Raw genomic sequence first — 24665 nt, forward strand, 5'->3', positions numbered from 1 at the left:
AGAAGATGTGTGGACATGGCGAAGAATAAGCCTATTCATGATTAGGTACCGATCACGCATCGGGAGTTTAAGATCTGCATTGATGTTATCCGGAACAATCCGTCGCCAAAATCACTGTGCCAATAATGGCCCAATAATCGATATGAAACCTGCCAAACACCAACTAACTCCATGATAGGTCACATTGGCAAACAAGACCATTATAACGACCATGTTATTTGCGAAATGCTAACTGTAAATGACACCCTGTAACATCATTTTGTTGTCAGTAGCCTGCCTTGATTTAAAAACTGATCACACGCAGAACAAGCTCCCGGGCATCGAATTTGTCGAGTGGCATAAACACCATATGCAACCGACAACAGAACACTACCACATAAACACGGGAAGCCGACGATGGAGAAGCCGTTAATATTTATTTTCAAAGAAATATTTAAGTACATTTCAAATTTGAAGGACTCTGGTGTCTTTTATTTCGAGATCACATGAATATATCAAATCGACAAATGGATGAAAATATTTACTGTTAATAAATAAAGCATCTTCGATGAAAGATGAAGGTAACGAACATTGCTCAATCTCACAACGCCTATAAGCCGTGAGTCCTACATCTTGATCAGGTAAATGAAATTATCCGTCGTCAAAATCAATGTGCCAAGAACAAATCCTTAATACACTGTAATATAGCAGCAGGACTTACTAACAAAGGCAATAAAACAGTTGATAGGATTTTTAAAATTAATAACCCAAAGAGCTTTTGTTATCATATAAAAATCCACAGTGTATCTATAACAAGAATTGTTTGTAAAACACATATACCCCCGTTGGGCAAAATTGAAAAGGGTTATAGACATGCATCATTTAATTGATAGTAGTGCGAACCCAATTCAAGATATTAAGCAGATACTATCCAGTTTGACCCTTGACCTCTGACCATGCGACCTCAAAATCAATAGGAACCATCATCTACTCCTTAAGCTGTACCAGTGTACCAAGTTTAATGTCTGTCAAACAAAGAGTTTCCAAGATATTAAGCGGACAATATCTTTCTATGTCCAGTTTGACGCTTGGACTTTGACCTCAAAACCAATAGCTGTCATTTGCTTCTTACGATGTACCAATGTATTAACTTTGATGCCTGCCGTGCAAAGAGTTCTCAATTTTAACCCATTTTGACAATGTATCAAGTTCTTCTTTTTCATATTTAGCCCATCGTCTGGCATAATCCTCGACATAATTCATAATAGAATTGAAATTATGTCGCCAATTGAAAGACCGAGGTTCTCTGTATTTAGAGCCTTTTAGAATAAGTGAATTGAGGTCCTCATTTTCAACTTACTTACCTGAATAGCTCACTCAGTTAGCTGGTTGACTGCTGGTCTGTAGATAGAAGCTTCGGGTCTTGTAATAATTGCTTAGTACTAAAACTAGTTTTTGACTAAATGAAGTAGGTTTTAAAAATTTAAGTTTAAATTCATCATTGCACAAATCCCCCACTTGTCATCCATACCATATTTCCATGGTGTAGCATTCTCCTTAAGAGTACTATGGGATTATTGCGTGTACATACAGTATGGAATGTGGTAATAAGTTTCAAGTGATAAAAGGTAGACCAACTTGTTTGATGAACATGGTTACACACATTTAAATTATATTTTACTTAGTTTTACTCAGAAAACTTGGAAGTGGGAAAAATCTTTGATTGACGGAATATATCAGAGAGGGGGGGGGGGTTCGCTGGTTTAACATTGATACCATTCGGTCGGGTTACATGATAGTGGAATATCCCAATGTTACCAGTACAATGTATGATTAGTCTTTGTAATATAGTAAAGTTTCTTTTAGGTCACCTGAATCATTCAAGTGACCTATTGCTATCTGTTTTTGTCCGTCGTCGTTCGTCGTTCGTCGTGCGTTAACATTTGAACATTTTCAGCTTCTTCTCTAAAACCCTTGAAACAATTTCAACCAATTTTGGCATATAGCATCTGTGGGTGGAGGGAAACATACATTGTGAAAGTCGTGGTCCCTGCCCCCCTGGGGTCTTAGGGGTGGGGCAAAAACTATCAAAATGAGTGTAATTTTAAAAAATCTTCTTTACTCCTGGACATCAAGGAGACAAACTGTGGGCATAATTATAATGAGCGTTGAACCCTCTACCAAAATTGTGAAATTCATGGCCCCTGGGGCAGGGGTTCTTGTGTTAGGGTGGGGCTCTATTGGTCATATAGTGAAAATGTAGAAATTCTTTGAAAATCTTCTTATATAGATTTTATCTAAGGAGTAAATAACCGTTTTCTTTATGATGTCTCAGACCTAGGTTTTTTTTAAAAGGATTTTTGATTGAACATAAAAATGACACATGTACTTCATGACCACATAGCTATTCAATGTTTCTTCCATCCAAAAGTAAAATTCTTATATTTAAACACAAACCTAATTCAAACATTGGAAGGTTGTTACATGATACTCAGGTGACCTATAAGGCCCCTGGGCCTCTTGTTTTTTATTTTTTTGAAATTGCAATTTGCACACGAGTGGAGCATACTGCACATTCAATATAATGGTCCACACATTTTGATCTGATGTTGATTTTAAAGCATGAAATATTCGAAATATAAAGCTAAGACCATTACATTTACAGTTGCATTTTGCTACTAATTTTGTTACTTTCCAGAAAATCTAGCACTGCGGAAACCAGCATGGCAGCAACATGATTTTACTGGTCAAGAAGTGGACTGGGGAGCAGCGAAGGCAGTTGACGGAAAATACACTGACCGCTCAGGAGGAGGACACCAATGCACTCAATCTAATACTGGACAAACAACAGCAACGTGGAGAGTGGACCTTGGGAGTGTGGTCAGCATCAGTCACATTAACATTTACTATAGGACGGACAATAAGCCAAGTAAGTGTTGATTATTTTATTCACTATTTACCTAATTATATTTTGCAATGATTAGTTCTAATACTAACAAGGTTACGCACTCAATATCTAGGTAATTATTGAATTGAACTTTCAGTGATCGTGACTGAAGAAAATTTGGTACAAATTAAAGGATTGCTCTCTTGCAGTTTAACAGCGATGACATTCTACATATAAATCCCGACACGAAGTTTCTCTTAAATGCATTATATGAAATAATCCACTACTTAACGACTTATATCTGTCGCGGACGGAATTCGAATCCCGGCCTTCGCATGCGGGGCGAACGTTCTAACCTCTAGACCACCGCTTGAGTATGTTGATTTATTATATAGCTAATAGACAGTATATTAGATGTATATTATCTGCGTGAAATCTAGAGAATGTTAGCGTTTAATATCCTGAAAATTTATTGAAAGCTAACATTGCATTGCGTAAATTGTATGCTCACGAAAGATTCCGAGTATGAACGTTGAATATTGCTCTTACCGTAACGACGTAAACAAAACAATGACGAGTTTAATATTGAACAGTTAAGAAATGAATGCTGATATTGCACACTTTCACCTTAGATGCTAATATTAATGAATTCTCGTCTATTTTGAGTGAAAGGGGATATAATTTAACAATTAAATACTTTAGCTATATAATAAAAGGGTTATTGAACTTGCAAGCTCGTGCATTTTTACAATCAACTTGTGCCAATATTCACCAATATAAGTTCAATAACCCTATAAAATATAGATGACTACTTAACATTCCGTTATGATAAAAATTGCGACATTAGGGTTTAATGAAAAATAATTTACTATCACTTTACCTTACATTTAACGTTATTTCTGTTTTAATTTTGTCCCCAATACAAAAACCAACGTGCACATTTGTGATTCATTGGTAAAAAATCATTATCCCCCAAGTATAGGCCTTTCCGAAAACGTGAGTTATCTCGCTTTGTATTCTTACATTTAGTGTGAATATGGCAACTTCCGGGTAGTAACACACTCTGACTGCGCATATATTATAAGAGTTATATTAGTATGGGTGCTGTTCAAAATCGAAAACAGTTGAAATCATTTGTACGAGAGAGCTAGGAAATGTTAATGGAAACAAAAACGAATTTCTTGATCGAGTCGGGTGTGGGTTGTTTTTGGGGGGGTGGGTGGGTTAAAAATTAAATTGGAAATCAAGCAGACATTCATTTGTTTACATATGTCTCCAATAACGACTGACATAAATATTTTGTATGAAATCAGAACAGAACTTCTGATTCTCAAGAGATGATGGCATCTCATCAACTCAAAGCTCGGGTTTTTACGAGGATCGACACGTGTAAAGATCTTGCATAACATCCTCCCCCCTTCCAAAATTAAAAAAAAAATAAATTAAATTAGGAAATCAACACTCTCATTGTTTTATCGGGGCTAAAATTATTTCACCAATACCAATTGACTCTTTCAAAAATAAACCAGATTGCAATATTTGGGTAACTTTCTCCAAAGTACCTGGACCTGTTCAATTCTGTGTGCAAATCATTTGTACACTGCAGCATGAAGCTGGAATTGTTAATATTAATTGATATGTTTAAAATGCAGAAAAATAGGTAATTAATTTTTTTTATTTTTTTTTAAAAATTAATTTTGTTCAATATTGCTCGATTGATATAAATTATTTTTCATAGACCTGTGCGATCCCGCGGGAGGGGGGGGGGGGCATATTGTTAAATGTACTCTCTGGGGGAAGGTAAGTTTAACCTCCAATAGAATGCTTTTGACGTCTCTGTATCTTCCCTCTTTTATTCGTTTTAGCCCCCTTGCAATGTACTTGATTATGTATAGGCACGTATCGTGTCATAACAGAAATTGCAAGGACAGATTTAGACCCCCCCCCCCCTTTTCGCCACAAATTTGCAAAATAAATTTAATAAAACTCCAAATATTTTACCCAAAATGGCTGTATTTAGAGGTACACATTCTTGCCGACTATAAATTTAGGGCGTTCAATCATAATTAAGTTATTTTATTTTCGAAACATTGCATGTGTAAATGTCAGTTTAAAGATGGTTTGTGACGACGAATTTCTTTATGGTTATACTTGTATTTGAAACGGTATAAAAGTTGTGGGCAGGCAGCTGGAAATCTGTCAGTGGCCTCTCACTTACAAGTACAGGCTGGGATAAATTTTACTCGCCAATCGAAGAGATGGACATTTTCAAAATCCAGGTGTCAGTCCGAAATACCAAGACGTAAATCGTGGCAGAACTTTTATCGCTGAATGTACTACATTGATATTGAACAAGTAACTTATGATATTTTATTATAAATCTGACTGTATTAAAACACGAGCTAAAGATCCAGAGACGTTGGTGAAAACATCGTAAAGTTGGCGAATCGTGTATTTCATACAAATATGTGCATCAGTTATGTAAGATCCGATTTCATCTTATGTACTTTCAGTTCCTAGTGTATACACTACGCGGTTTGCTGGATTTTTCCTCTATGTGTCCAACACTACGTCAAAGGATGACGGCCATCTTTGTTTCCATGATATACAGACTACGGAGGGTACACCAATAGAGAACCAGACAATAAACTGTTCTGTTCATGGACGATATGTGATATACTACAACGAACGGAGGCGGGGTGTTACCTATCCTGATTACTACTGGCCGAAAGCATACAATGAACTGTGTGAAGTGGAAGTTTATGGTGAGTTTAATATAGTCTCCTGAATTATCTTCTCAATTCCAATTATTGATCGTGTGAAATAGATAATTCAATGACTGAATGTCTCTCTCCTAATACAGGATGCCCTGACCCAAAATATTATGGACTTAATTGTGATCAACCCTGTCCTGACGGATGTCAAGAGAAAAGGTGTGACGTCATTACGGGTCAATGTCTGGGGTGTATGCCGGGATATCAAGGTCCTCGCTGCAGTCAAGGTAAACATACACAAACACGTATCATGCGTTTATCCTATGTTATCAGGTATATCGTGTATCGTGTTTGCGTATACCAGGTATATCGTGTTTTGCGTATATTAGGTATATCGTGTATCGTCTTTTGCGTGTATCAGGTTTTCCTTTTATCGTCAAAATCGTTTAGTGCATACATTCGAAAACTACCGGGGTCGTATATTGAATATAATGAAAAAAGAGTTGTATTCGTGTTGTTAAAGATGTTATTTTTAGGAATTGTGGAAACTGTCTTTGGATTCTAATTCTAGTTCACTTAATGCATTGTTTTTATTCGTGTTGTTATTCGCTTTATGTTAAGTGGTTACTAACTTATTTCGAAATAAATAGATATTTTCGATGCGTAAAAAGTTCATCTTGTGACTATTCTTCCTGTAATTAGTAGATTTTTAAAAGACATTTCTTGTAAAAGTACAGCACAAGAAACATTCTAAATTACAAAATACCGTCAAATCTATTACAAAAATTCATGTATATACAAGTCCTGATAAATCAGTGGAATTCAGATGGTGTTGGAATCAAATGAAGTGGATTTTGGGGGATTTGTATCAATATATTTAAGAAAAAAAAAAAGAAACTTAACATGCGCCAATTTAATGCTAACATAACGCAGTTATCTTACATCGTTGACCGATTGTTTTCCTTTTGCATTAAACTGCACCTAGTATATTTATCTAACTCGTCGGGTTGCGTAATGTGTACATTATCAAATTCAAATATGAGGTGAAGGCATCATTGTTATAAAATGTCACATAGACTTGAGTTACATGTATCATTGATACTCTCAATGAAACATACAAACCAATAAACAAATCATAACTACCCTACTAAGACAAACATAAATCATGCTAAATTAAATTATCTACCGTAGAAAACCCAACGGAAATTTGTATCAATATGAATTACCCCTATTACAAAGAATTGAAACAAATGAAGTTGGAACTCGAAATCCCCTCATTAAAACAATCTAAAATTGCCAGTGGAAATGCATATCTCTATAGTTTATATAATCAATATCTTAATAATATTTTACCAGAAATGTACAGTACATTATATTGTCTTCAGTGAATACACCTGTATACTCCGTGTAACACGGAGGGCTTCCAAAGGTCGACTGAAAAATCGGAACTTCAATGTCGATTCGATGTATTCCTGTGAGCTCGGAATTGGGGACACCACGGGGTCGTCCACTTCTGCTTCATGCTTGGGTATTTTATTAAAGGTAGATACTAGCGTCAAACTGGCAACTCGGCTTGTTTTACAGGCGGGATTGTTTCGGCTTCTCCATCGTCGACTTCTCATGTGTGTCAGAGAGTTCGTATACAATACAGTTGTAATAATGAGCCTTGCAAATAAAGATAATGTTGTTACCATAGTTCCCAACCTCCAACATTCAAAAAGAGGGCCATGACCCTCTCTGGAAGGCAAACAATATGGTCACATTGTGTAACGGCATTCACTAGATATCTGTTAGGATTGCATGTGTTATAAGTGTTGATGTTTAAAAAATATTTGCAACAAAAATGTATATAATATGTTCTATTTTATTGAAGAGATGCATTGTAACTGATAGTGGCACATTTTAAATTTTAAATTTTCAAGACTGATATATACAAAGCAGACCATAATTTATTCAATTTACATCATAAGAGGGCACTTACTGTTTCATTGTATAGTTCAGATCCGAATTCAGTGTGCATATCCTTTACAATGTCAACAATTCAAAGATGATGGCAAGAATTACGACAGTAATTGTATGACTTTTGTGTCAAGTATTTTTTTATATGATTTTGCCTTTTAGCATGTGTTGTCAGATCACATTTAGATCCATACCTAATAGACAAGTGCGAGATACACAATTGACAATAAGCTTCATGCTGCCCCCAGTCAATAACTTTTTTTAAGCATGGAAAGTAATTTTCCCAGATTTGTTGGTAGGTAGAAACATACCAAGTATGGTTTTGTTTTTGTTGGCGTCTCTGCTGGTCCTGATAAGGGTCTGCTCTTGGTGGAAGCCATGTTACATAATGACTTTAATCGCCGATTTGTCGAAACAACTCGCAAATAATTGTTAACATCTGGTTCTCTGTAATGTACATGCCTATTGGCATTGTTTACTTAGATAATATTTCAGTTGAGCATCACTGAAGAGACGTTATTTGTTGAAATGCGCATCTGGTGCATCACAATTGGTACCGATTAAGTTTTACATTATGACCCCTGGGTCGAGGCCTCTGCTGGTGGACTGTTAGTCTCCGAGGGTCTCTACAGCCGGGTAGCTAAGTACTTTGTTACTAGCTTGAAAATACGGATGTATATTTAATTCCTGTTATAAAATTTAGAAATTCTTATCAAACTTGAGGGGTATCTCCCTCACGCATATCTCTTATCCTTAGACGAGTTTGACTCCACTTTTTTGGCACACTGTTTTTCCCTATAATAGCTCTAAAACTTCATTGCTATTTCGGATTTCAAACATTTCGGTTGAGCATCACTGAAGAGACATTATTTGTCGAAATGCGCATCTGGTGCATCAAAATTGGTATCGTATACGTTTTACATCAAAGCTTTTGTTGCAAACTGGAAATTTCTCACGCGAACTAATTTACAAAACCAAATCCAGAAATCGGATGAAAAATATGGCATGCCGGGTAATAAAAAAATAATCGGATTACCCGGAAGGGGTCAACAAATCGGGTGTAACCCGACAGAATCATGCGAGTTAGCAACTATGGTTGTTACAAGCTTGTCTGCTGGAACCAAAACACATTCTTCATCTGACCCATTTTATTCTTTTATCACTTCTGATTTACTAAACACAGAAGGATAGACGGTACACACTTTTATTTTTATATGTTTAATGCGGGATTTTGATATTTCTCTTATACACTGTACTTTTAATCCATTCTGTCGATGTATCAAATTCTTTTCCATATTAATAGATATCATAATCTTAATGATGAATAAGTACAATAATAGGTTATATACATTTAAACGGGGGCGTCTACTCTCGTTATTTAATTGTATGTATTTAAAAGTAGTTTTTTTTTTCATTTTTGGATTCAAATAGATCATGAAATTTGATAGCATTAAGTCTAGTACGAAATGTTCTGGTATATAATGTCGCATAATATCATTCAAAGCAGGACATATAAGATTATAAGACCCTTCAACTCCAATATCAGAGCTGCAAATATTCCATCATCTTTGATTTCCATTTATATCTAACCACTTCCCCGTTTGTATGGGTAATTTATGATTTGTAGCTCTAAACCTGGTTAGTATACAGTGATTATGTATTGAAATATTTGACAATATATACCCTTGATATCTACTGTAAGATCATTTAAATTCGTGGGGTCCAATTTTCTTGGATTACTGAATGTTTATGGGTTCGTGGGGACGTCATTTCGTAGATTTATATGTTTGTAAGAAAGATACCTCTGGAATGTAATTATGATTCTTTATTCGTTGAGGATATAAATTCGTGGGTGAGCGGTACCCACGAATTGCAGGAAAATTGAACCTCCACGAATTCTAATGATTTCACAGTATACATCGTATATATACAATTTCAATGGTATGTCAAAATGTCTGGTAATAAAAGTCTGATGATCAAATGAAAGCGCTTACGTTTTCATAGTGTTATCTTGTAATACCATATCCAGCTTATATGGAACATCTGGATAAATCCTTTAAGGAGTGTAGGTCAATGGCATTTGTAAAGCTGTCATACATTTTGATTAATTAGATAAATTAACAATACCAACACTACGTATGTGTATAACCATATTTTGGTAAAACTCAATATATTTAAAATGTCAACATTATTGAATTTACAAATTCTAATCATTATTGATTTGTTATCGTTATTGATGACACACATTAGATTAATCAAGATATGATTCAATATCTCCTTAGTTGAACTATCAAATCGTATCTGATGTTGTTTATGTTTCATATAGATTGTTATGTAGTTTTTTAATACTGATTTTAACTACGGATTGCCTAGTTTACGCGACTAAGACCATGGAAGGACGGCCAGTGTCTGGTCAACAGATAATGCTTAGTCCTAGGTATCCCACAAGTCCATGTATGTCCTATTCTCGATTCTCGGTTCGTGATGGTGCGCTTGCAGATGTGTTACTGATTTTTTATTTTTTTTGGGGGGGGGGGAGGGCACTCGCATATCTGATTGCACATATATATAGCTACAAAAGTTCGTTGAAATCACCAAAAAGATCTCTTGAATTGTACAATTATTTACACGAAAGGCAATTGTGAATTTCATTAATTTTATGGAATATTTGTGTTACATTTTGTAGGCTTCAGCGTGGATATACTTTTTAGCATTTGACTATTACAAACTATTTGGACACTTTCAGTATGTGCTGTACAGACATACGGACTGGAATGTTCTTTATCATGTGGTAACTGTAGTGATGGAGAGACCTGTCACCATGCCACCGGCATGTGTCCAAGGGGATGTAACAAGGGAGTGGAGGGGGACAAATGCCAGACACGTGAGTTCATCGTTTCTGTTTCCCTGAAATATGATTTTCACAAACGGTATTTTTATAGGATGTGTTCACTCACGATGAATATAACAACGTGTTAGACAATTTAGCAGATTTTGTCATGACATGGTCATCTATTGCCAAGGTCATATCCAAGAGGCTTGTGGGTTCGAGTCTAACGGGGATTTTAATTATTTTTCTGACTACTTTACAAAATAAGGTAATTTTGTATTGCACATATCCTCCACTTTCCATCCATGTTAGATTTTTCTGGTGTGCTACTCTTCCTTCACGCCAGTGATTCGAATACTACTCGTAACTTGACCGCGCCAGAACTTAAAACATAAAAGGTGAAAATAACGAACAGTGATCAATATCCGCTTGATATTTGAAAGCCATTTGCTTGACAGATGTCAAAATTGTTCTATTGGTTTCCCTTAAACATTAGCTAACCCTTCCGATCTTGAAGTCACCTCGTCAATGGTCAAGCGTCACACTGACAATTAGACATATAAAGATATTGTCTAAACGATATCTTGTGAACTTTTCGCATGACGTATTCAAAATTTTGTACACTTGTTCTCCTGAAGTAGCCATGACGCCTGCTGAGTTTGAAGTCACAATATTAAGGGTCAGACTACGCTGGGACATATGAGGATATTTTCACCAGTATCGTCAAAGTCAACTACTTGACAGACATCAAACTTGATACACTTCTACACCCAAAAGAGCAGACGACCACTATTGTTTGTAAGGTCATAGGTCGTATTACTATGGAGGGTAATTTTTGTTCAATATATCATGATCCCTTTGAATGGTACACTGGTACCCTTTTGAGGAGTAGAAGATCCAAACTTTATCATGATGACTTCTCTTCAATTTGAATCGCACCATGTCATCAATTAATATGAAAATATTGATAATTGTCATTATGACCCTCTACCTGAAATAGTTCAAACAAATAAATATTGTTTATTAGTACAAACTCTACATTTAAAGTTGATTTTTTTCAATATTAGCACACAAGAGGATTGTGTTTCATGACTTCTTCATATTCATGAAGAATACTCAATGGAAACAAAAGCAACAAAAACATAGCATAAAAATCAAACCATGGAATGTGCAAGTATTTGCATATACACCCAGTCGTGTAGGTTAAATGCGGTTTCACTTGTTTCATACCAATTGTTTGAATAATAATTGTAACTAGAATTGCCCCGTTCGCCGGAACAAGATATTATAAAGGTAATGGTAGTTGTAACCGATCAATAGGACATGCTTTCTCCTCCCAGACAGGTCACCCCACACCTGATGTTAATAAGGATGTATGCATGTTCTGCTTTAAATTCTGTATGCATTAGAATATATATGAGATTGATCATTGTTTCATCTTTTGGTGCAAGGCAAGGACACTTATATGATTTTCTTAATGTTAAACGCTTTGATTGGCAAAACATGTTGCTATACAATTTACCTTTCTTCAAAAATAGCATGTCAGCCTGGTTATTATGGGAAGAACTGCGGACAGAGATGCAGTGAGAACTGTAAAGTGACAAACCGCTGTAACAGATTTACAGGGGATTGTGACAGGGGCTGTAAACCGGGATGGAAGATACCAACATGTCTGGAAGGTAACTGTATGTCGGAGGGAATCTAGTTAAAACAAATTGGCGATCAGTGTTTGAAATGTTTTATTTTCAATAACGTGATGCATGATATATGGTACATTGTATATCCAGGGTTCCGTGTTTTGTATTGATTATAAGAGTTATGAGATTAATCACAGTTTTTTTAATCTTCATCTTTCATGATGCAGACAATCTGATTAAAACCAGATCCTGAGATCCGCTCACTTAGATCGCTACACTAGGATCTGACGTAACCCCATATAGGGTCACGTCCGCATGACCTTTCGTTAAGCCAATCAAATTGACCCTGTCGATTTATACCATCGATAATTTTTCTCCCATGAACCTTTGCGTCATTATTTACGTTAGAGATCAAAAAAATAAATAAAAAAAAATGGCTGCACGTTTGACAGACGACTGCACACCCTTCAAAACATGCGATTTAAACAACGTCTGTTTTCTCTGCGGGTTTTCTTTCATTCAAACACTCAAAAATCCCGATGGAGTTCACAATTCAAGGAAAATGGCTGCGATTGTTTGATTTGAAAGAAAACATATCGCAGTTAGATTCGACGTCACAATGCACCATTTACGTCGACGGGCGTTATATTCCTCGCGTTATTTAAGTAAACCATCTTGAAATCTATTCAATTCGTACCCGTCCCTATTCATACATAAATCTGAATTCACAATTAATTTAATTTGGGTATATTTCATATTGTACGTTTTGTTGTTTGAAAGAACGGAATAGATTAGGCATTATTGCGAAAGTTTAAAATTCGTTATGCGAGAATATACAAATTTACAGTGTGGAATAAACTTCGAGGGATAGAGATGTATTTTAAGTATCCTTTGGTAAAGGGAACTTAAATTTGTTCAATCGAAAGAAAATATCACTTATAAAAAGACATTGTTACATGTTAAGCATATTCTTCTCAAGAACCACTGAACCAATTCGAATAAATTTGGCACAATACATCATGGCATCAAGTTTACTTCGAAGGTTACAGGCAGATGTTTTCAGATATTTACATTGCCCTATTTTTGATTCTCTGTTCTTTATAGTATTTATAAGATCGGTTATTGTTTGTTACTATGCCCTCTTCAAAGAAGAGGGACATATTGCTTTGCACCTATAGGTCGGTCGGTCCTTATGTCGGTCAGTCGGTCGGTCGGTAGGCCACATCTTGTCTGCTCAATATCTTGAGAACCATTCACGTGGTGGTAATGATATTCCATATGTGGGTTGGTTATGAGTAGAAAAGGAACCCTAGTAATGTATATTAGGTCCAAATGTCAGGGGCCAATCTACTCTAAACATAGGACGACATTGTCACCTCAATGTCATCTTGAGAAGTCTCTGCTTACCAAACATCAAACTTGATACACTGGTACATCCTAAGGAGTAGATTACCTCTATTGATTTTGAAGTCACATGGTCAAGAATCAAACTGGACATAGGAATATGTTGACTACTCAATGTCTAGATAACCCTTTGCTTGACAGACACTACACTTGGTACATTAGTACATCTTTAGGAAAAAATGACCCCTATTAATTTTGAGGTCACATGGTCAAGGGTCAAACTGGAAAAGTAATATAATGTCCTCTCAATATCTTGAGAACCCTTTGCTTGTCAAACATCCAATTTGATATTTCTTATGTGCGTTGGTTATGAGTAGAAGAGGACTATTGTTTTGCAAGTCAAAGTTCGAGGGTCAATCTTTTTCTGGATATAGGAAGACATTGTCCGCTCAATATCCTGAGAAACCTCTGCTTATCAGACATCAGACTTGATACACTGATAAATCCAAGGAGTAGATGACCCCCTTTTACTTTGAGGTCACATGATCAAAGGTCAAGGATCAAACTGGACATTGAAATATACTGACCACTCAATGTCTAGAGAACGCTTTGCTTGACAGACATCACCCTCAGTACATTGGTACATCTTATGGAGAAGATTACCCCAATTAATTTTGAATCCACATGGTCAAAGTTCAATGGTCAAACTGGACATAGGGATATATTGCCTGCTCAATATATTCAGAAACCTTTGGTTGACGGACATGTTCAGAAGAAGATGACCCTAAATTGATTTTGAATTTACATGGTCAAACATTGTTTCCTATAATTTGGGACCTGATTGATTGATTGACACCAAGATTGGTAGACTAGTACAGCATACATGTACAGAAGGAGAAGATTACCCCTATTGAATTTTAGGTCACTTGGTCAATCTACTCTTGACATAGGAAAATATTGTCTGCTTCATATTTTGAATTGGTGATACTACTATCAATAAAATGATGCATGTGTATAATTGCACCATGGAGGCATACATATGTTTTACAAACATCTTTTATGGGGTTAACCACAATCCAATTTTCCTTCTTTAAGCTACAACATGTAAAGAGCTAGGTTACAATTTTGAATTATGTATAGCCAATGATCATTGATTGCATACAAGTTCACGGGTTGCCTAGCCCTGTGGCATTATCATAGTTGAGTACAATTGGTGGCAAAATGAAAACGAAATGTCAAATGTCTAAGAAATCACAAAGGTCAAGGTAGAAAAAGAATTTTTTACCGCAAAAAGAAAAAGCGGAATGGGTACATATATTTGCGACGATGTGTTGATACGCATATATGATTTAAATTGAAGAATAAAAAAGTTTCAAACGTGTAACAAATTAGTTTTTAGTCAATAATTCAATGAAAATGGACATAGATGCTATCAATCCTGTAAATTATATTACGGGTAAGAAAATATAAAGTACTGGCAATAGCGCTGAATTTCTGACCGAAGGTACCGGTCATACTGCTGTAAGTATCAATCAAACCAGTAAGTTAGGATTATCACGTTACATGAAACTCTTTTTAAATTGAAATTGATCTTCTTCTCAGCATTGTCTGTCCTTTTGAAATTCGTCTTCTTTCGGAGTGAATGCCACTTCGATATACGTTTGTGAAATTGCCATTTTCTGATAAACATAACTTTAAAAAGTTGTACGTCGGATAGTTATGCTATTACGAACGACTTACTGGTAGGATAAGATATGCTACACTACTAGAAATGGGCCTAAAATTTACGGCTCTGTAAAGAATTGCAAAAATACGAAGTTGAACATTATTTTCTAATACTTGATACCCATTAACCTCCTAAGAAAATAAGCACTTGTCCCATGGGGCAAGTAAGCATTGAGTTTCATTTTTCCGAACTGGGTTTTTACTTGTATTGGGCAATTGGACAACCTTTAATATCGATCTCATTGTTTCCAGATTCTTTCAAATTCGTCTAATTAATATTGAAAAACTGGGTGGACTTGATAAAATATTCTGCCCTTTAAGCACGATTTCATAGATAGTTGTGTTCAAAGCATAGCTAATGAGTTCACAGCGATGCCATGAAGGAGCGCTGAATCTTTCAAAAGGTGTATGTTGGGTAACCACTACGATTTGACATATCTGGGTAAACTTGAAATAAATGCCATCATAAAGGCTTTCACATCTGCTTTGTACTTGGATGGAAGGCGAAGATAACGAACAATAACTCCTACAAGCGATACGAAATAGAGAGTTGGACAAACACATGCCCCTGGATATATCATATGTGGGATGAATTGCCTTGGAATAGTAAGCATCCCCTGTCGACCCGTCACACCCGTGATCTCTATATTTAGATAAGATAAACGGGGTTCCGTAGTCAAAATCCGTGTGCCTAGAGCGGCCTAACAATCGATATGAAACAAGTCCGACAGCATTTGACCCAATGAGAGGTTGTATTGGTAAACTAAATTGTTATAACTACCATGGATGTTGCAAAATCCTGACTTTACATAAGATATTTTATTGAATATATATGTTAACAGCAAAGTAAGAATTCAATCTTATGACAGCAGCTTCTCCTTTCTCAACTTCCCATAATTATGTAGGAATATTCTAATATCAAGTATCTATGATGTTATGTGTCTCAATCGATTCAATACGCAAAATACATATGATAGTATAAATTTGGAAAAATCAATCACCTTCAATCTGAAATCGATTGCTTTGATAGTGTTTCCGTCCTGCAAAATATACTTTGGGGTGTACATGATGACTTTAACTTGATATTGGTTTCTTGCAGAATGTGACGGTGGGATGTACGGCGCAGGCTGCACACAGAGTTGCGTCCCCTGTCTACACAACAAACAGTGTCACCATATTAATGGCACGTGTTTGAATGGCTGTTCTTCCGGGTATCAGGGATGGAACTGCAAGGAGAGTGAGTTTTACATGTAATATGTATTTATTGTAAGACTACATGTAATTGGTATATGATAGACAGGTACAAATCATGAAGTACAGTTACTTCGTCGAGATAACCGTCACAAAACTTAAAGTGTTAGAAGTAAACACAGTGATGCTGTGAAACTCAGAAGCGTTTATGCATAAATAATGAAATGACGTACATTGTGAAATTATTTTTATCCAAGCTATCTATTCATGAATATTTGCAAAACGAAAATTGATGACAGAAAACGAGGCATTTCATAGTTTGTCGTGAATAAATGTTTTGCCATGTAAACAAAATTTAGAAATGGCAAAACACGTAGATATCTGCATATACTACATTTTATCCCATACGTGTGGTGTATATTGCAAGTGAGATAAAGCATTAGCTTTATCACACGCCCGTTTGATAAAGCACTTCTGGTCCGAACTACTGTTGACACTGTCCCCGCCTGGATGACATATTTTCTGTGTTTATGGATATTGACGCAAGAAATAAAGCGTATAACTTGTTATTCTGCATTTATTTAGAATTTCCTTTATAGCAAAATTAAAATGATGTTGCCCCCACTGACATATACTACAAGTTACCGGCCATAAAAATGTTAACTCGATCAATAACTACTCAAAAATTAAGTCTAGAAAACAAAAAGATGTTCACACTATTATCATCGACAAGGAATCAACAAGTCTACTAGACAAGCCTAATCGAAAGTACCTCGTCATGCTGCGGTTCCAAGTATTCACACGCACAGCCATATTGAAATGTGATAAATCTCAACAGCTTTACTTACTAGGATTAAAATGCCTCAAGATCTCCTTTTGCCCTCAGATCCAAAGAAACCACGTGAATAAAATCCAAATGCACAAAACACTTTTACTTTTCATTGTAAACTGTTGAACATTCTACATTAAAATATTACTTTCATTGATCGTTGTTAGCCTACATATGTTTATTTCAAAAAGACGCCGACATCAAACTTCTATCAGAAGGTGAGACATACGTCAAAAAAATAAATACTCGGTCATTAGTTGTTAATTTGTTGGAATGGGAAAACTATTATTAATTATATTATAATCCCTTCTAAAACAATTTTCATCCATTATGTCTTTGATAAAAGTACCCTTTTGTACTGTATTGGATGGAGTTTATGCACACTATTTTTTTCCCGCGTAAGGCAGACCGATAAATCACGACGTCAAAACCACGGATTCAAAATAAATTCAATCAGCTGTTTTTACCATAGTGGGGATCATCTCAAGATTAAGCGAAAAGAAGACGTACAAAATAAATAGAACATCTATACATGTAGTTGCGCGTTTTGATATTTTGGCTTATCCAACGAGTTGATATGGTGTATTTATTATAGATAAACCATATCAACGCGTTGGGTAAACCGAATATCAAAACACGCAATATAGATATCCTCTATGTAGCTCCGTTGGACGTCTTTGTTACTTTATAAATTTGATACTTATGATGTATTTATAGTTATAACATTTAAACGTAAATAATGTAATTGAATAGAATGCCCCAGTGGATATTTCGGTATCAATTGTGAGAACAGGTGTACCGTGTACTGTGGTAGCAATGGAAGTTGTGATCAGGTCACCGGAATTTGTGAGAGCGGATGCAAGGAGGGGTGGAGCGGGCCTCTCTGTGGTACAGGTAACAAAATAAAGAATTATCTATCTTTCCGTCTTAATTGTTTGATAAGTGACGGCCATCTGTTTTATAATATGAGCAAAATCCAAGGTTTTTTTTCTCTAATGATAAAGGGAATAGCTATTATGATGATTGAATTCCACCCTGAAATCAGGGATCATGAAAATTTCAACTTTGGTAAATCACTACCTGCTCCTATAAGTATATGCGTTTGAATGTTTTACATATAAACACAATTTGATTAGCCATCTTTATAGATAATTTGTATGTTCAGACAAACGAAACACTTCTCGATCTATGTTGAATAAAACTTATCTTACAATACAATGCTAAATTAAAAGCTAACACTGATAACCCTGCATTTATCCGTAGTTTGAATATTTGTAAGATTGATCAGTGTTCATTAAAAACAAGAAGTGTATAAAATGAATTGGTCTACGACTTAAACAATATACATGATTCTAACTTGTCTTTGAACACCGTAAAGCCTTCATTATGTTCTACAATACCACCATGTAAATTACTAAAACCAAAATTACATGCACCACTTTCTGAAACTCAAAACAAAATCTTAAACAAACTCCGTTGACTTAAAAAAATATTCTGAATAAAACAATCCAAATATTCTTCAATTGATATTTATACAAATGATACAAAGGACCAACTTAAAGCTGCTGCTTCTGCAGTAATCACAAATGACGTTTTCTCTGCACGACTTTCCAATGAAACAGGAATTTATAGCATGGAAGCAGAGGTCATTCAGCCTGCCTTTGAGTACATTACATTTTTATAATGAAATTTTACTATATTCTCAGACTCTATCTTGTCAACAGTCAATATGCAACATGGACATTGGTCATCCATACAATCTAGATATTTCATACCAGTACTATCTTCTTCCTAAATAAGGTAAATGGTTGAGTTCTGCTGGATTCCGATTCATGTTTGTATCTACGACACCACCACAACACAATTACAAAAACACTTTAATTGAATATTGTAAATAAAATAAATATGGAGTACTCTGTGATGTCTTTGATTTTGAGTTAATTTACTGGAACATTTAATCGACATATGAATGCAAGTGAGCATTGTATATAAATAAGCAGTCCTAGATCCACTGATGCCTTAATTTGTTTTAGTACGGTTTTGTTTTAGAGGTATTATCTTCCTCTATAGTTTGAAATGAATTATTCCAATAAATATCAAAGTACACGAACTTTTAACACTTCTAAATTTTGCAGCTTATCATTCATTATCGCTGATAGAGTTCATTACCTTTATTTACAAAAGAGCTATCATTCCGCGCTACAACTTGTACAGATGACAACACCGCCATCATCATAAGTCTTGTAGTATCTATTATCATAGTGCTCATCGGAAGTGTCATCAACTTCCTGATGTGGAAGAGAAATCAACGTAAGTATAAAAATAACCCAGATGTATGTATAATACAGGAAACAATTATAAAGATGACGATTGTCTTTGCTTCCCAGATTATCCTTAATATTGCACAGTTAAAACAAACACATAGAAAGCGAAATATTAATTTCAAATATAAAGTGAATATCAGGAACAGGGATAACAAACACATAACCCTGGGTACACTAGAGGGGGATTTGGTGTCAACGAGGAGTAAGCAATCCATGTTGTTCCGTCACACCCGCCGTTAGCCTGTTATCTCGTCAATCAAAGTCAGTTACAGAATGACATATCATTTGTTATGAAACTGAACAGACAACTTTTAAACTATTGACAGATTGTACTTGCAAACTAGATCATTATCAGTACAATATAATTTGCGAAATGTTTACTTTAAACGATACTTTAGAAATCCCTGCAGTTATTTGACAGCAGTCTGCTTCAATTTGAAATTGATCATACGCAAAAGATACTCACATATATGAAATCAATCAAGAGACACAGACAGCAACATAATCAATTAAAAAAAAAAGACAAGTGCCGTATTGTAAGTTGCACTACCTGTTTATATCAACTCCAAAATGTCCTCACATTACAAATCGTGTGTACTATTATATAATTCTTAAAGACAGTATCCATTACATATAAATCGCATAGACAACTGTGTAACAATACTTATGTTTATAATATTGTTATTTCAGCAGGAAACGCAAAGAAAGGGTAACTATCACATTTCATTTCATATTTCATTTCTGTAAGACACGTTTAAGAAGTTGATCATTAATCGGATGCATCACAAGGTATCTTTTATTGATTTCAGAGAAAACTGTACAAGTGAAACAAGGAGTGCTCACAACTCAGGTAAATCCATCCCCTTATCACGAAGTGCATAATTTTAAAGATTTCGCAGACTTTATATTAATGCGTTCAGTTTGTAGGCAATCATTGTTGATGGAGTGCATATCATTAATAATCTAAATATTTCATGTTCAATAATGAAACTAATTTTTCGTTTTCTGTTTACTCTGCTCTATAACGTGTTATGTCAAACGATGCTTGATTTGAAAGTGGACTGACGAAATGCTGTAATCAATGGAGAACCATACTTGCACAGATTCAGCACTTGAAATATTCTTATACAACGTTACTCACCGTCAAATCATGTTACATTTTTAGCTCTTCTGAGCCGAAGGCTCAAAGAGCTAATCATATGGCCATATGTCTGGCGTGTAGTGTGCGGTGTGCATCAACTTTTTGGAAAAAGGAATATATCTCAAGAACCCCTTGGCCAATTTTTGTCAAATTTTCACAGGATATTTTTGCCCAAGGGCTTTCATTTACACTAAAAATAGGGTTGTGGCCCTTTAACAAGGGGAGATAATTAGGAAAATGCAAACAAAAGTAGTGGTTGCTAAAAAGTCTTCTTCTCAAGAACCACTGGACAAATTATCACCAAACTTTAGCATAATGATCAGGAAATGGTGTAAATGTAAAATGGTTCAAGGTATCATCCTGGGGCAAATGGTGTGGTCTCAAGGTCACTTCAAAGTTGACCATCAATTTTGTTTTGTTAAAACTTTAATATTTTGCTTAGCATAAGGACTATGATCATCAAATTTTGTCAGTTGATGCATCTTAGTACCTAATATCATGTTGTCTGAAAAGTAGGTCATTGTGATCTACTTTTGAATTTCGCAGGCAAGTATTATTGAATGGATTTTGATGCATATCTTGGATATTTTTGAACCTATATTCATTAAAAGTTGTCAGTTGCGGATCATGGGACTTTTAAAGTGCTTCATGTGAAAAGTATGTCATCATCGCCTTTATTTTGGATGTTATGGCTAATCATTTATGAATACATTTTAGGTTGTTATTTCAGATACCGAGAGGTTTAGAAGGATTAAACCTTGTCTACGTCTAGAGGCTTCAAAATATATTTATAAAAAAGTAAGTCACAGTGACCTACTTTTTGAATTTTGCAGACATTCAAATGTCACATTTTCAATTTTAGATGCATATTTTGGACACTATAAAAGCTAGGATCATCAAACTTTGTCAGTTGATGCATCTTGAGTTTGACCGCTATATTTTAATATTTCAGATACTATTTGACTTACAATTATCAAACTTTGTCAGTTGATGCATGTTGAGTCATAAGAGTGTGTTGACTAAAAAATCGGTCGCCGTGACTTATTGTTTTGGATTTTGACGGCTAAATTTGAATATTTCAGATACTATTTGACTTATAATCATCTGAATATTTTAGATACTATTAGACTTCAATTATCAAACTTTGTCAGTTGATGCATCTTGAGTCTTTGGAGTGTGTCGACCAAACGTAGGTCACTGTGGCCTTCTTTTGGAATTTGACGGCTATATTTGAATACTATTTGACTTGTCACTTGATGCATCTTGAGCCTCCAGTGTGTCGACCAAAAGTAGGTCACCGTGACCTACTTTTGGACAGTTACATTTAAATTTCCAGGTACTATTTGACTTAACATCATCAAACTTTGTTAATTGATTAATATTGGTTAGTGAGAATTATTGCCTGTTCTACAATGTATCAGAATAACGATTCTAAGCCCATGGGGCTCTTGTATTCATATGTGGAATCTTTAATTTCTTGCTGAGCTCCAGATAAGGGGATGTTTCCCACTTATGCATTGTTTTGTAAAATATGCAGTGAAAATAAAACAGACTGTACACATACCCATTGAATTTGTAGATAGGTATAACACTCTGAAATTTAGTCTCTTCCCATAAAATACTCATGATTTTGAAAACGAATTCAAATTAATATTGATTTCTGACTTTTCTTGAAAGGCAAATGGATTAATACAAATATCTTTGCACCTTTTGCTGGTATTCTGAAATAAAATCTGCAATGATTTGGAATTATCATTGGTTTCTGTTTTTAATTTCCATTTTCCTAGTAAACTCAAAAAAGAAGAAAATACTCCCTAATTCTGGAAACTTTCAAAGTGAAGTCATGGTCATATGGTGGTTATTTCTTTAAATTTCAATTACAGGAAGTGACGTTTGTTATTTCGATATCTAGTCCTTATCATGTAAATTATATATGTCTTCTGTAATACAACTGCGACATGTAAATTGTACAGATGCAATGTTATGGAAGGAGCACTTAACCCCTGGAATTGTAAATTATTAAACATATGGGATATTTGCTTATAATCACTTGTACGATTGATCATATATCTGACACGTGTCACAAAACTGTGGTAAACAGTAACGTCAACATATCTTCAGTTTGTTCATCTAATCAGGTAGACATTCATATATCTTAATATGTATGAGAGTTAGTCTATATAACATTTTAAAACTTGATACCACATGCTAATTCTACTTTCGTTTTTTTTTTTAATTCATGTAATAATTTGCTACAAATGAAAATAAATTACTTGCTTGTCTGGTCAAAGTAAACATTGTACTTCAGAATCTGTGTATCACCCATAAATCACGATTTTGAAGTATGCGTCTCATACACTTAAAATATTGTGTGATAGAACACAATGACCGGTGTGTAAGTTTCCAGAATAAACTCTTAAAGATGCTTTCACGGACAAGTGAACTTTGGTTATTGTCTCCAGTCATCTGTAGTATAAGCTGTTGTGATTTCTGAGAATTGAAAACGCTGAAAATATCGCTGTGATGCCAACTTTACTGCATGCATTTGAATTTGAGATGTAATGCAGTATCAGGTTCCGATGCTGTTGCGTTTGTTTTCTGCAATTTCTTTTATAAATCAACATTTCGCATTGAAACTCGGGTCAAATTATTTTATTTCATTCTCAGATATACCAAGCGGTTCAAATCGGTATGTATGTCTTGAATTGTTGAAGGAATGAGCTTAATATTGAAGTGGTTTATAAGCAAGATTACCTTATAGCATTTACTATCCAACATTGTAGTAATATATTGGAACTACGGTAGAGGACACATTATACTAAACAAATTATTCCATTACTTAAATTAATGAACATAAGAATGGAATCGGTAATTTTCAGAAAATCTTAAATGAAACCGAAATGTGTACCACATGTACTTCTCAATAACAGGGTTGGATCCCCGTATGCAGAACTGGGAGACCTTGCCAAACCGAACACGTATGAGGAACTTCACCATCATACCGAATCTACCGGGAAAGTCTAAGACGAGTTATTTGTACTGCAGTTATTTCCACCGTACTTAGTTTTCTATGATGAACTTTCACATAGAACGTAGCCGGAAAAGTCTAAGACGAAGATATATATTATTTTTACTGCATTTATTTCCACCGTATTTAGTTTTCCATGATGAACCTTCACATAGAATGCAGTACATTTTTGACGTCGAACGTCCAATGCATTTCATTTCGTTGTCCACAACGCTGACCGTTGATGAGTGTGTTGTTATTTTGAATGCAATCTAATGTCTCAATGATTTATGAACATATGACGGGAGTACGTGGGATAAAACTGTTGAATAATTACTTATATCTTACATGAACGGTGTGAACCTGTCTTTATATATTTTGAATGTATATATATATATATATATATATATATATATTGTTGTATTATCATTGGCGCCCTAGCGATTATAGCCCATGTCAAAATGACCGTGATTAACTGAGAACTCACGGGAAAACATGATAAATTGTAATTGTATGTATTGAAATCTATCAATGTTATTTTCATTAATTTATTGAATCATAGAAGTACTTGCGGTTTTGGCGAAATTCTGCCAAGTTTTTATGGGGAAAAATTAGTTTGCGTTGCAGATATTTTCTTCTTTAATTTTTAAAAGAGTAACTCATACAGGTAGTTACTCTCAAACACATATGGAAATCAACTCATATATACGCATGCGTATTACATAATCAAATAAAGTAAGGGTCATGAAGCAATTTATGATGTTTCTATGGTTTTGTATGGATAAACCACTGAATTTTAACACCTCTTTCGTCGTCGTCCCGAATACTTTTTGTATGGATTGAAAATTTACGAAAAAACTGACAATTCCTGTTAGTTTCATCACGGACGACGATGGAAGAACGGTTAAAATATCAATTGAAAGATGCTTACAGAATTGTCATCATGACGTAATTTCAGGTGATGAAATGCACACTTCTTGGCAGTTGAAGAGGAAACGGGAATCATTAGGGTAGTAAATGTGTTTTCAAAAAATATATGCTTATCGGATATTCATTTAAAGGGTTTGACATTTATTGGAAACATAATAGTAAAAAAAA

The 24665-nt window shown here is 35.0% G+C and overlaps 1 protein-coding gene across 1 annotated transcript; it reads left to right on the forward strand.

Moving 5' to 3' along the window:
* Window positions 1–547: 547 nt before the first annotated feature.
* LOC130049715 (multiple epidermal growth factor-like domains protein 10) lies at window positions 548–24320 on the forward strand. The gene is made up of 13 exons (XM_056147660.1): window positions 548–560; window positions 2678–2908; window positions 5380–5631; window positions 5730–5867; window positions 10286–10423; window positions 11908–12048; window positions 16175–16312; window positions 17849–17989; window positions 19280–19405; window positions 20110–20128; window positions 20229–20269; window positions 23228–23249; window positions 23491–24320. The coding sequence occupies exons 1-13, from the start codon at window positions 548–550 to the stop codon at window positions 23582–23584; spliced, it is 1494 nt and encodes a 497-aa protein (XP_056003635.1). The 3' UTR covers window positions 23585–24320.
* Window positions 24321–24665: the final 345 nt, after the last annotated feature.

Source organism: Ostrea edulis, chromosome 8 (genome assembly GCF_947568905.1).
Source record: "Ostrea edulis chromosome 8, xbOstEdul1.1, whole genome shotgun sequence".
NCBI classification, from domain to species: Eukaryota; Metazoa; Mollusca; class Bivalvia; order Ostreida; family Ostreidae; genus Ostrea; species Ostrea edulis.